Source organism: Mustela lutreola, chromosome 14 (genome assembly GCF_030435805.1).
Source record: "Mustela lutreola isolate mMusLut2 chromosome 14, mMusLut2.pri, whole genome shotgun sequence".
Lineage (NCBI taxonomy): Eukaryota > Metazoa > Chordata > Mammalia > Carnivora > Mustelidae > Mustela > Mustela lutreola.
Window position 1 is genome coordinate 51,840,305 of NC_081303.1, and position 14,602 is coordinate 51,854,906.

A 14,602-nucleotide genomic window follows, 5' to 3' on the forward strand; every position below is an offset into this window, starting at 1 on the left:
AAAAGTTCAGAGGGCTCTTAAGAATTCAACTCTTCTTACCATCTCCCCGCCCATCCTGGCCCACAGTATGACAATATATGTAAAACTCACCCTTTTAGAAAGGCACTCAACCTCTGATTTTATGTTTCTTGTTTCACTCACTGCTGCAGCTCTCAACAGAAGTTGACTCACTCTTTTCCATATATGTGTGCAAATATCTCAACACAGTTGTTACCATGCTAAGCTGTATCTTCTTGCTCTTCTTCTCATGATATGATTTCTTAAACTCAACTATCTACATTCTCTCTTTTAGGTCATGGTTTTGAAACCACCTCTTTTAAAATGAGGTAGGCTAAGCAGAACACAATATTCCAGACATAACTTTTGGTGGGCACTAAACCCAGTTGAGAAGGATTCTAGCTCTGTACAACATCCTTCCATTCTGAGCCTAAAAGAGTTTTTGTTTTTGTCCCCCCCCCCCAATATCATCATCATTGTTGATTCATATTAGGTCTATGGTTAATGAAATCTCCAGTTACTTCCACTTAATGCCATTTTGTCAATGAAGGGTTTCCTCATCTGGTATTAATAAAATTTACTTTTTAAAGCAAAATTCTTGGGTTTACAAGAACAATCTGGGAGGTGTATATAGCTGGGAATTAGGAAGCCCATTACAACACTGGCTCTGCTCTAGACTTGCTTTTTGACCACAGACCAACTACTTAATGAGCTATTGAATGTCTCTCATCCTTTTATCTCTGTCTTGAGAATGAGAGGATTATACTAATTGATCTCAAAATGGGCACTGCACACAAAGTGTTAAGTATATTGTCTTTATAATCGTTGATTTCTATAAACATTAATACTCCACTGTAAGAAAAAAACCTGCTTAACTATAAGGAGTATATGCATGAAAACAACTTACAAACTATATGGTAAAATGTATGGAAAAAATGTAACATCACCTTTACATGAAGGACTTGGAGTCCACCCAGATTTAGTACATATAGCATCTCCTCTATCACTGTATTCATAACCACTGTTACATTTATATTGAAGTCGTTCATTTTCCTTGTAAACTTGCTTCGGAGAAGAAGACTGTCCATTTGCAATTGCTGGCTTTTGGCAGGAAATTTCTAAATGGAAGGGATTAAGTTCCAAAATGTTTGTTATATATTAAATGATCTTGTCAAAGACATAGTTATATTTAGACACAAATTATGTTTCCATTAGGCAAATCAGGCAACCAATCAAAATTTCTAACATTATTGAAAAGTAACTGACGTGTTTTTTTGTGGCATCACTATCAATTCAAATTTTCTTTCTAAAAAACCACCCAAAAAACAATAAAACAAAAACTGGCCATCATCTTTGACCCCATCTTCTGTCAAACATTTCCCCCTAGGATTATAGCAACAGTAACTAATTTCCCAAATCCAATTTTCCCATCTTTCGGTTTTCCTGTTTGTAACTTAATGGCCTTTTTCTTGTCCCTTCATTGCTCCATTTAAAATCCTCCATTGATTCCCAATTCAGTCTGAGTAAAAGCCAAACTTTTCAGCATGACATGGAGCACTTTAGAACCTTTTACTGGCCTATCTTCAGTTCCATCACTGACTTACCTTTACTTGCATCCTACATGTCTCCCAAGCACATGAGAGCAGGGGAGACTCATAGTCACAACAGGGTCCTTGTATTTGTACTTTCCTCTCTGTGTGTTCCCATGACTGGTATGCGTTCCCTTCCTCAACTTCATTTGAATAATATACCTCAGTTATTCCAGGAAAGTTTCACTAACCACAGAAGTTAAGTTTTAAGAAGGAAACCCTGTCTGTGAACCTCTAGAACATACAGTATTTGCTGTGCTGAATATAAAGAGGTTTACCATCTCTGATTTGAGGAACTAGTTTTGTTAGAAAGTGTTTTGAAGAAGAGGATGATTTTCTCTGCATCTCACTGTTGGATAGCTAGACTAAGACAGTGAAAATAATCAAGAGATTTTAGATAATGTTAAAAAATAAATATGGCAGAAATTTCTTTTGCACAAGTACTGGTAAAATGAAGTATGGCACTTTTAAATAAATTGACCATAATGTTTCATTACAAAAACCCCAGTCATCAAACTGGTCATGATAGACCAGTTAGCAGCATCATAACTAAAGAAATCTTGACTTACAGTTTACTATAGAACTTTTTTTAAAAGGCAAAAATTTATTTAGTGGATGCAGTTCAATTCCACATACTTATCTAAACCTGCAGTGTATATAGAAGCCAGGACCCTTTTCTAGAAGAATTATTCAAGCACAGAAGGTCATTGCAATTCCTCAGTAGAAATAAATAATGATTTTTTCACTTTTCAAATGAAAAGAAAGTCTATTCTATAGGCCAATATAAAAAATTGCTGACCAGGAGGACCTTATTAAATTTTATTAATATTATTAATTAATATTAAAAATTGCCCTCCTGTATTTGTGCAGACCACTCTTCTATTTGAGCATGAAAACCAATCATAATTTAATTATGGTTAAGACCACAGACTTTGGTTTCAGATGATCAAGGTTTGACTCTTAACTCTGCCATTTATGCCATGATAACCTTGGTCATGGGATTTAGCTTTTTTGCACCACAATTTCCTTGATTATAAAACAGAGTTTAGTGCATAAATCACAGACATTTTGAAAGTAACGTGGAATGATATATGTAAAGAACTTGGATCAATTACTGGCAAATAGTAAGTGCTCAATAAATATTAGGTATTAGTGTTATTCATATTCTTAAGGATGCACAATATATGAGAATGCATATTTTCATGAGAAAAACTAAAATCAATCCCATGAACAGTAAATGTATCTTACCCACACATTTTGGTGTTTCTCCACTCCAAACACCATTTGCTGAGCAATGAATTTCTGCAGGTCCATCAAGCTTGTAGCCTGAGTTACAGTGAAAATGTACAACATGTCCAAAAGTATAGTCTTGGTCTTGTTCCAATGCAGTGCTGGTAAGTCTCCCATTCTCTGGTTCTGTCACTGGTAAACACTTAACAACTGAAAAAATAAATAAAATTTTTCCCAATAGAATTTAACAACTTTACTATGAAATGTATGTATATATTCATATAGATGGATAAAATCATCAGCAAAGTAAGATTGGGGAAATTACTTAATTCTTTTAAAGAAGCATTTGATAAAACTGTTGGATATAAAGGCTAGTAAGTTAAAAAAAAAACAATAAGCCTCTCTCATTCTTTTCTGTGAGAGTGGACAAAGAAAATTACTTCTTTGAATGACAGTTTACATTGTTATAGTTAACAAACAAGTGTTTCTTAAATAATTGAAAAATATAAAGCTTGGGATAATTAAACAAAAAATTTCACCTAAACTCCAGAATAATATAATGCTGTATTCCTAAAAGGTATAGAAGCAAACTTTCTGATTCTATTTACTTCAATAGACAAATAGTACTTAATTTTCCTTCCTTTTCCATGTCAGTGCTCAAAGTAATTTGAGTAATCCTTTTGATTTTACTTAATATTTTCCAATATCTCTTAGGTTATGCCATTTTAACTTGATTTTATAGTGGGATCATCCAGGGTAGAATTAAAATGGAAATTCTATGGTTATCTCCCTGTCTCCCTGCCCTATTACCCAAGGGATACTGGTTTAGTAGGTTTTTAGTAACCAAAATTTTCAGCTTTAAATAAACACCTCAGGTGATTCCAGCTTAGAAATTTCTTAAAGCATTTAGATCTTCATTCCACATTTCCATAGATGAAAGATCTTTCATTCTCTTCTTTAGATAACAGGATTTTTGAGTGGTCCCATTTCTTCTTCCTCCTCCCTTCCCTCCTCCTCTCCCCTCTCCTCATGGCTCTCCTCCTCCCCCTCTCCCTCTCCACCTCTTCCTTCCTCCTATCTCCTTTCCTCTGTTACTCCTCCTTCCCTTTCCCTCTTGACTTATTCCTCAGCATGGAACTAAGAAAGACTATTCTGACTCATTTCTCTTATTCCCATGATGACTGGAGAGTGGGATTACTAGCTAAAAATTTGGAGACAGGATCTACATTTTCTCACTCTCATTCTTGGATTTATGAGTCACTAAGAAAAAGCAGAGCTCTCCCTCACTTCCCGTCTCTTTTCAATAAGACTAAGACCACAGGAAAATCTTCCTTGTCACACAAGAGGGGAGAAATGTCTAAATCATGTTCTTCACTTCAGCTGTTATCAGAGATCCTTTTAATAAAGCTGAAATTCTGATACTCATGTTTTCTTTCTAGTGGTTAGAATCAAAAAGGAAAAGAAAATAGGTTTTAGATTCCCCAAGTTCAAATACTTAGACTATTAGATCAGATGAGTCTGTATTCATATTTGGTTAATGAAACACAAAATAACGCCTAGGTATCCATTCTGTACTATATTAGAAGCAACAAAAATACTTTAAGTAAAAAAATTTAATTACAAATTTTAAGAATATTTTAATGTAGGACATCCAAAAAAATCTTTGACATTTGAATATATTGATAAATCAATTTTACATATACCTTCACAAAGAGGAACATCATTGGACCATCCATTTGGTTCACACTCACGGAAATTAATCCTACCTAGCAACTGATATCTGAAAATAAAAAATAACAGAGTGGTGAGCTAATGTGTATTTATATGCAATTTTTATTTTTTAAATTTTTTATTTTTTATAAACATATATTTTTATCCCCAGGGGTACAGGTCTGTGAATCACCAGGTTTACACACTTCACAGCACTCACCAAAGCACATACCCTCCCCAATGTCCATAATCCCACCCCCTTCTCCCAAACCCCCTCCCCCCAGCAACCCTCAGTTTGTTTTGTGAGATTAAGAGTCACTTATGGTTTGTCTCCCTCCCAATCCCATCTTGTTTCATTGATTCTTCTCCAGCCCCCTTAATCCCCCATGTTGCATCACCACTTCCTCATATGCAATTTTGATACCATTCTGAATGCCCAGAAACTCCATTTCAGAGACAATTAACAGCATATGCATTTCCTTTCTTCCTTCCTTTCTTCCTTTTTCCTTCCTTCCTTCCTCCTTTCCATCTTCCCACTCTCCTTCCCCTCCTCTTTCTTTTCCTTTTCTTTCTTTTTCTTAAATTTCTTTTCTTTCTTTCTTTAGCTTTTTTCACTTAAGAAAGGCCCTCAAGTCCTCAGGCACATGGACTTGGAATAATCATAATCCTTGGTTCATAACGCAAACTCAATATGATTTTGTGCACAATATCCTTTTATCTTTTCACTGAGTCAGTCAGTTAGTTACACTGAACAATGTTATAATCTCCTTGAACCCAAACCCCAAACCAGAAACATGGTAGTAATCAAGAGCTAACAATATGTTACCCTTCCTCCAGTTTTGTTCTATACTCCTACCCTCCACAATTATGATATTTGTGAAACGTTTTGGACTTTTAACATAATCAAGGATAGCACTAGCCCAAATTTCTTAGCATGTGGTTTATTTTTTATTTTAAAATTTTTATTACTTTTAATTAACTTTTTCCAGAGTGTAAGTCATCGAGACAAGTCTGTATATATAACACATTCAATGTCAAATTTATCTAACTGTGGTAACACATTAAACCTATCCTTAAAAATCTACAATGCTTTACTTGAATGAGATATCCTTGGAACAGATGCAAAATGTACAATCATTACCAGATGCTTTAGATCAAGGTAAAGCATCCTTCTTAATATTGTAGTGAACAGTCAGAGGTAAAAACTTTTTCTCAAAAACAAAATAATGGACAGCATTTTAATAAATCCAAGAGAGATACTTTTGAGAACAGAATTTTTATAAACTTCTAGATAATTATACCTAGACAATTATTTCCTTTATCTGCATATAAGGATTGTTTCACCCATTACACAAGAAAAGAAATGCTTTCTGCCTCAAAAAACAAGCTTTATTTGAATGTTATTGGTTTGTTCCTAACTTTCTAAAAGAAGAAAACATTTCAATAGATTCAATGAGAGTCACAGAACTTGAAGTCAAACATTTACTCTATGACTCTGTTATATAAAGGAAAAACAATTGGCTATTAAAATTCCTTCTCTGTCTCCTCTCCTTGTAACCCCTTCCAATATGGAAAGTATATTTCCAGAAACCCATCCATTTCCCCAAAGCTCTTTCAGGAATTCTGCAAAATGCTACACAAAACTGCCTAAGGCCTATATATATATATATATATATATATATATATATATGGAAAGAGGGAAGAAAAAGAGATTGCCCACATTGATTGGGGAAAAGTAACAGCTCATGTTTCTGCAATCCTGGCCAGGAAAAATACCAGAAAAACTTTTTGTAGAATCCTTACTTAAAACTACCCACCTCTAGGATACTGAAACTGAATATCCTGGTAAGTGGCTAGTATTCAGTTAAATTGGTACTCAGAAGAGAAAACTGCATGAGGACAAGGGGTCAAAAGAGGGTCAGTTGACTGGCAGAACAATAGGCACAGTAAAGTCATTCTACACTGATTCCACAGCTGGGTAAAAAGAGTTAAGTCCTTCAGATAGGTAAAATCATCCCTCAGAAATATAAAAATAGAATAAAATAATGATGCTTGCTTATTTGTAAGGTCCAAGAACTTTTAATTCACTGATGAATATCTAGTCCTTTTTGGAGGCTCAAGGTGAGCAGTGGAGATTGTTACTCTTAGTCTCTAGCAGAGTTTACCCATAATTTACATAAGCAGAAGGAAGCAAAGATGAATTAAGCAGAGTCAGAGTCAGAGGTTAATATGTGGAAAATTTCTTTTATCAAATTATAAGTATTTTTTATTACTGAGATTTAGGGAATCTAGTAGAAAGAGTCTATGAGTTTTGACCCTTTCTTTTTTTCTTTTTGAAGATTTTATTTATTTACCAGAAAGAGAGAGAGGAAGAGAGAAATAGAGAGTGTGAGAGCATGAGCAGGGTCTACAGTAGGCAGAGGGGGCAGCTGGCTCCTTGCTGAACAGGGAGTCCCACTTGGGGCTGGGATCCCAGGACCCTGGGATCATGATCTAAGTGGGTAGGTAGAGGCTTAAACGACTGAGCCATCCAGGTGTCCCGAGTTTTGATCCCTTTTTCCAGGTCAAATGTGGAACCTAAAGGTGCCAGACTAGCCTGGATTGAGAGGGTTATTTCAGAGGTGAAGAGTGAGGCAATTGGAAATCTATTTTGTCATGTGTAATTAAAGCCAGCAGTAATAATTGAAAGTTGGGCTGAAAAAGTCTTGGAAATATCTCCCTCAGGTAGTGGCCAAGGAGAGTCTAATTCATAAGAACTAAGACTTATTGGGTAACAATATCTTAGGCACTCTTCAAAGGGCTTCAGTGTGTGTCATATTTATTTCTTAGACCAGTACTATGATGCACCTACTGTGTTTCTATTTCTAGAATTGAGAAAATGGGAGTTAAGAGTCATTAAAATGATAATACAGTTACTGAGTTGTGAAGTTTTGGAATGCAGGCTTACTCCAAAGCCCAAGCTTTAAAATATTATATTTTATTGCCTCAAACCAAGAAATAAATGAAAATAATTAGAATAAATTCATAATTTCCTTTTTAAAAATGTATTTATTTATTTATTTATTTGAAAGTGAGATCGAGAGAGCAAAAAGAAGGGGCAGAGAGGGAAGGAGAAGCAGACTTCCTGCTGAGCAGGGAGCCCCACACTGGGCTCAATCCCAGGAACCTGGGAGCATGACCTGAACTGAAGGCAGAGCCTTACTTAATTGAATAAGCCACCCAGGAGGCCTCAGTTTGTAATTTCTTGATCCTATTTATATTTATGTATCATAAAATTGTACTGATATTGTTTTTCTCATGTATGAAACTTTCTTCAAAACAATTTTTGATGTGCCTAGCAATAACAGAAATCAAGAACACTGAAGAGGTATCATAGTGTTAAGATTAGTCATGAACATCTAGTTGGTGGTTAGAGAACAGAGAGTTGATGACTATGAATGTAGTAGCATTTTTGGTCCATGTGACAAGAATAATTTGCAGACCATGGAGACCTAAAGAATGGTATTTACTATTATATCAGTGTAAAATATTTGCTTCTTCTACATTTTATAAGCTTTTATTAAAGGAGGTGTGTAATCTGATTTTGTTATCATTCCCTCTGTCCAGGATATGTTGAACTCCCATATACTCTGCACATAATAGAATGTAGTCAGGACTTGCTGGAATAAACTCTTATCTATATGTATATTATTTTCTAGCCCTCTTATAACTACACTCAACCTGAGTAATTATAATTCATTTTAATTTTTCAATGTTGAGGAGGTAACTTGGTATCCAAATATAATCATTTCCATTATAGTTTAATTTTTCAGACTACTTATATGGTACTTATAAAAATGCTCATAGAAAAATAAAGTAACTTCAAAAATACTAATTAGTACAGTTCTTATTTGCTACCTAAATTATAATTATAACTGTTTCAATTATAAACCTCTTTTAATATTGACTACATACCCCTCATTACATGTGTAAACAACCTTTGCACCATATACAAACTCTTCTCCTCTTTCAAGTTGGAAAGAACCAAAAGGAGTATCTCCAGGATGTCCACAGGGCCTTTCTAAAATGAAAAAAATATGATATTATTACGTAACATGGGGAAACACATTTTATGTAGGAGTTCAAGAAAAATTACATTTGATATTATATCAGTGAACATAATTGAAGATGTGCAAAAGTGAAAAATGTCAATTATCATTTTAAAATTAAACTTATCTGTATGGTTGTTTTTTTTAAATTTTAGAAGATTACAACACCTTATTAAGAATAATGATGGCATATGATTTTGTATTTAAATGACAGTTGTGATATAATTCAGCTGATACTGCTACAATATCAAACACTCAGGATTTTCATAACTAAAGTTTTTACAAATTTCACAAATGTATGAATTATTTACCCCGACATATCCTCAATGGATTAAGAGACTCCCATTGTCCATTCCTGCATTCCATTATAATAGCTCCAAGAGTTCTAAATCCAGGTCGGCATTTATAGGTAGCCCGAGTGCCCTCTGGATATGTTTGTGCAGTCCAGGCACCTGACAACACCTCAGTTTGTTTTCTTGGAGGGGGTTCTTTGCAATCTATAAACAATAAAAACAAAGTAAGTGCTTAAAGTGCTTATTTAAATTTACAATATATTTAAGTCACTTTTTTAAAAAAGATTTTATTTTATTTTTTTAATTTAATATAATTTTTTTTATTTTTATAAACATATATTTTTATCCCCAGGGGCACAGGTCTGTGAATCACCAGGTTTACACACTTCACAGCACTCACCAAAGCACATACCCTCCCCAATGTCCATAATCCCACCCCCTTCTCCCAAACCCCCTCCCCCCAGCAACCCTCAGTTTGTTTTGTGAGATTAAGAGTCACTTATGGTTTGTCTCCCTCCCAATCCCATCTTCTGTTGATGGGAATGCAAGCTGGTGCAACCTCTCTGGAAAACAGCATGGAGGTTCCTCAAAATGTTGAAAATAGAACTGCCCTATGACCCAGCAATTGGACTATTGGGTATTTACCCTAAAGATACAAACGTAGTGATCCAAAGGGGCACGTGTACTTGAATGTTTATAGCAGCAATGTCCTCAATAGCCAAACTATGGAAAGAACCTAGATGTCCATCAACAGATGAATGGATCAAGAAGATGTGGTATATATACACAATGGAATACTATGCAGCCATCAAAAGAAATGAAATCTTGCCATTTGCGACAACATGGATGGAACTAGAGCGTATCATGCTTAGCGAAATAAGTCAGGCGGAGAAAGACAACTATCATATGATCTCCCTGATATGAGGAAGTGGTGTTGCAACATGGGGGCTTAAGTGGGTACGAGAAGAATATTTAAGTTACTTTTGCTTTTAAAAATACCTATGGTGTTACAGGTCCATCCAAAATTATGTCTTAAAATATATAACATATATATTTTTACCTTACAGAAATTGAAACAATATAAGTTTGTAAAAAAAAAAAACTTTCCAAAGAAATTGTTTTCCTTTTCTATAATTTTAATCAAAATATTCTATTTAATATTTTATCACTACATTAGACATAAAAATAAATTGAAAAGCTGCAACTGCATGCCACTTCATGAAGATTATGGAATAATAGAGACATCCACTGTAGAAAGTTAAAAGTGACTTCCTTTGGGAATGCAAGTCCAACACACACAAAAGTCATCAAAGGTGAGATTATTGGCAATATCTGCCAGCTGAAATTTATGTACAAATGGAAAGTTTTAAAATGAACATAAGGAAACATTTCCTACCTCTGACCTCGTAGCCAGGGAGTTTGGGGGAGATAGTGTATACATTATTCTTTTTTAAAAAAATTTATTTTTTATTTATTTTCAGCATAACAGTATTCATTGCTTTTGCACCACGCCCAGTGATCCATGCAATCTGTGCCCTCTATAATACCCACCTGGTACCCCGACCTCCTACCCTCCCCCCCGCCCCTTCAAAACCTCAGATTGTTTTTCAGAGTCTATAGTCTCTCATGGTTCACCTCCCCTTCCAAACTCCTCCAACTCCCTTCTCCTCTCTAACTCCCCATGTCCTCCATGCTATTTGTTATTATACATTATTCTTATTGCTGCACTGCATTCTACTATCCATTCATTGATTTGGAAAATACGTACTAGGCACTATTCTAAATTCTGAAGATGAAACAATAAATTTTAAAAGAGACAAAGTACCTGTTTTCAAGTTTTTCCATTCTACTAGGGAAGTTATTTATTAAATAAGTAAATAAATAAATGTATAATATACATTGCAGGTAGATAAATTCTATTTAGAAAAATAAAGCTTGGCAAGATGATACAAACTTGAATGGGAACATTCCAAGGACGATGGAATAGGATGGAACAGAACAACATTTCTACTGCAAATTGGAAAAACAACAAACTCGTGTGTGTGTGTGTGTGTGTGTGTTGAAAGCAACTGGAAATTGTGAGGAGAAAAGGGATTAAATGAACTAAACCAAAGTGGGAAGAGCCCGTTTTATGCAAACATAAAGTTTTCGGCCATTTCTTAACTGGTCATGTTTGCCAGGCTTTGCCTGAACAGAGGAATGTGATAGGAAAAGAAAAGAGACAAACTTTTGGAAGCATGTCTAACATGAAAAATTCTGAAACCCTGCAGAATGAGGGTGCTCTGCTGGAGCATAAGTTGTTTCTTAAGAGTGGAATGGAAGTTCCTATAGTCTCATAGAAAAAGTCCTGGTAAGAAAAGAATCTTACTTCAAATACACAACTGAATCCTCATCAAAACAGTTGACATATTTCAAAGTCACTCGGGGTGAGATTTAAGAGCAGAGATCGAAACATCAGAAAAGCAGTATCAATCTCTCAGAGTGTTCTGGGATGGTGGAAGAGGAGACCAACCAGGTACTTCATAAAAACCCAAGAAGGTCTCTACCTGGAGACTTTTGAAACCAGAAGTGGACTAACTCAACATAGAAGTGCAACCCCAACCCATCTGAGTTCACTTCTTGATTAGATCAAGAGCAAGCACTTGTCAATGGGAGGCAAATAATATAAACATTATCATTACATTTATTTTATATAAAATGTATAGCTTTGGATAAAAATTAAAAGACACATAAAGAAGTAAAAACATGTGATAAAGAAATAAAGCAAAAATAAATGGTTCATAGGAGCAGACACTCAGATCCAGATGTTGGAATTAGTGTCAAGGTTTCTTTAAAATAGCTGTTTTAAGAACGTTAAAGGAAATACAGGAAAATAATAGATGAAAGGAGTAAAAAGACAAAGATATCCAAAAGAAAATTGATGCTCTAAAAATAATCATGTGTTATACTAAAATTACAAAACAAATATCCAAAATTAGGATGCATTGGATGGTCTTAAGAATGAAATGGAGATAGCAGAACAAAAACATATTAAATCTGAAGAATATTGATGTAGAACTATCCAAAATGAATACAGAAAGATAAAAGTGTAGAAAACACCAATAATAAATAAAGGAGAGTACAAGAAATGTGTGGAGCAGAGTCCAGTGATAGGTGTACGTCTAAATAAAATTCCAAAACTAGAGAAGAGAAAAGGCAGAAATATTTGAAGAAAGAATAGCTCAAAGGTTTCTAAAATTGATGAAAAAAATCAACTCTCAGATTCAAAAGCTCAAAAACAGAACAAAACAAGAAAAACAAACAAACAAACAAAAACAAATAACCCACAACAAATCAAAAGGTAAATACGAAGAAAGACTATACAGAGGCTTTGCAGAAAACCAAAGATAAAGGCAAAATCTTAAAAGCAGACAGAGAAAGGAACACATTTCTTTTAGGAGAACAATAAAAATAGCAGTATGTTTGTAACAGTAACAACTGAGGCATGAAGACAATGTTCTGCCATTACAAAACTGCTGAAAAATAAATGGCAACAGAGAACTGAATCCAGGGAAAACATACTATGAAATGAAGGAGAATAGAAACACATTCTCAAACAAACCAAAAAGAGAGAGAATTCAACAATAGCAGACTGACACAACAATAAGCCCCACTAAAACTTTCTAGACTGAAGGAGAATGATCCCATAAGTAAACAAAGGGTATTAGGGCACGGATTGCATGGAGCACTGGGTGTGGTGAAAGAATGATGAATACTGTTTTTCTGAAATTAAATAAATTAATTTAATAAAAAAAGGGTAACAGTAAATGAGCAGAACTGAAGAAAATAAACATATGGATTAATAAAAAGACTACTGATAAATAATAAAAAATGTGCTATGTATATTTTAACAAAATTTTAAAAAGCCTTCGTTTAAAATCAATAACAACGTCTTAGAGTGTTAGCAAAAAGTTTCAGGAGTATAATACATAAAAATAATAACAAAAATGCCAAGAGATAACAAATGAAGTTAAATGGATTTAATGTTTCCATAGTTTAGAATGTAGTGAAAGTATCGATTAAGGGTGAACTGTAATAATTTGAGTATGCTTATTGTAAAACATTAAGAGTTATATAGCTAATGGAAATGATATAGTGAGGTAGTAAAGAATATTTGATTAACATTTTTAAAAGGCAGGAGAGGTGGAATAGAAGAACAAAGACATGACTTAAAAAATAAATAGCAGTATGTTCGACTTGAGCTTAACTGTATTAGTAATTACAATAACTGTAAATGGATTACCGCCCCCGTTAGGGTATAAATTAATTGGAGGTATAAATTAATTGACTGGAGAAAAACAGAAAATAAAACTGAAGTATATGCTGATTACTTTTAATAAAATGGAACCTGGGCTCATGGGTGGCTCTGTTGGTCAAGCATCTGACTTGGATTCAGGTCAGAACCTGATCTCATGGCTCCTGGGGACCAGCCTCCTGCTGGGCTTCCTGCTCAGCAGGAGTCTGCCTGGATATTCTCTCCCTTTGTCCCTTCCCCTGCTAGGGTTCTCTTTCTCATATAAATAAATAAATCCTTAAAAAATGGGACAGATAATTTGAAAGTAAATGATGGAAACTAATACTCTATGAAAATGTTAGCCAAAAAAGAGAGGGTTAATATATAATTTCAGGCAAATAATAATTGAAGGCAGAATGTATTGATAGATAAAAGAGGGGCTTTTCACAATAATAAAAGAACCATTTGAACAGAAAGATGCAATAATTCTAAATGTGTATGAACATTTAGAATGATTGCTGGAGTTGGCTCATACCAACTCACAGGAGATAATTATAAACATCTCTTCCCAATGAAGAATTGAGTGATATCATATTGATAACTGGAAATTGACCATATCATGTGTATTAACACATTGAGTGCTGGAAAATTTTACAAATCAAGACTCTTTTTTACATAGTTGATTGTTATATACTTGCCAGCATACCCCTGTACATAAACCTAGTAATATGTCTTCAAGATAGAACAGAAGTAAGAAAAGTAACAAATCTCATGGCTTGAGATTTAAATACACGTCTCCAAGTATTTGATAGACAAGGAGATAGACAAATAAGGATATGAACTTTTTTTTTTTTTTTTTTTTTTTTGTTACACGAGGGAGAAGGAGAATGAGAGTGAGTGGAAGGGGGAGGGGAGAGAGAAAAAGAATTCTAAGCAAGAATCCTAAGCAAGCTCTCTTTTTTGGTGGGATCCTTGTCTGGTTTTGGGATCAAGGTGATGCTGGCCTCATAAAATGAGTTTGGAAGTTTTCCTTCCATTTCTATTTTTTGGAACAGTTTCAGGAGAATAGGAATTAGTTCTTCTTTAAATGTTTGGTAGAATTCCCCCGCGAAGCCGTCTGGCCCTGGGCTTTTGTTTGTTTGGAGATTTTTAATGACTGTTTCAATCTCCTTACTGGTTATGGGTCTGTTCAGGCTTTCTATTTCTTCCTGGTTCAGTTGTGGTAGTTTATATGTTTCTAGGAATGCATCCATTTCTTCCAGATTGTCAAATTTATTGCCGTAGAGTTGCTCATAGTATGTTCTTATAATAGTTTGTATTTCCTTGGTGTTAGTTGTGATCTCTCCTCTTTCATTCATGATTTTATTTATTTGGGTCCTTTCTCTTTTCTTTTTGATAAGTCGGGCCAGGGGTTTATCAATT

The 14,602-nt window shown here is 34.5% G+C and overlaps 1 protein-coding gene across 2 annotated transcripts in view; it reads right to left on the bottom strand.

Moving 5' to 3' along the window:
- LOC131814431 (complement factor H-like) overlaps nt 1–14,602 on the bottom strand; it is an 81,707-nt gene that overhangs the window by 47,676 nt on the left and 19,429 nt on the right. For both annotated transcript variants that reach the window (XM_059145355.1, XM_059145354.1), the window contains exons 2-6: nt 8,926–9,111; nt 8,481–8,586; nt 4,520–4,596; nt 2,835–3,026; nt 945–1,115 (exon numbers count right to left, since the gene is read on the bottom strand). In XM_059145355.1, the coding sequence (XP_059001338.1) occupies nt 945–1,115; nt 2,835–3,026; nt 4,520–4,596; nt 8,481–8,586; nt 8,926–9,111 (732 nt within the window). The remainder of the gene's footprint in view (nt 1–944; nt 1,116–2,834; nt 3,027–4,519; nt 4,597–8,480; nt 8,587–8,925; nt 9,112–14,602) is intronic.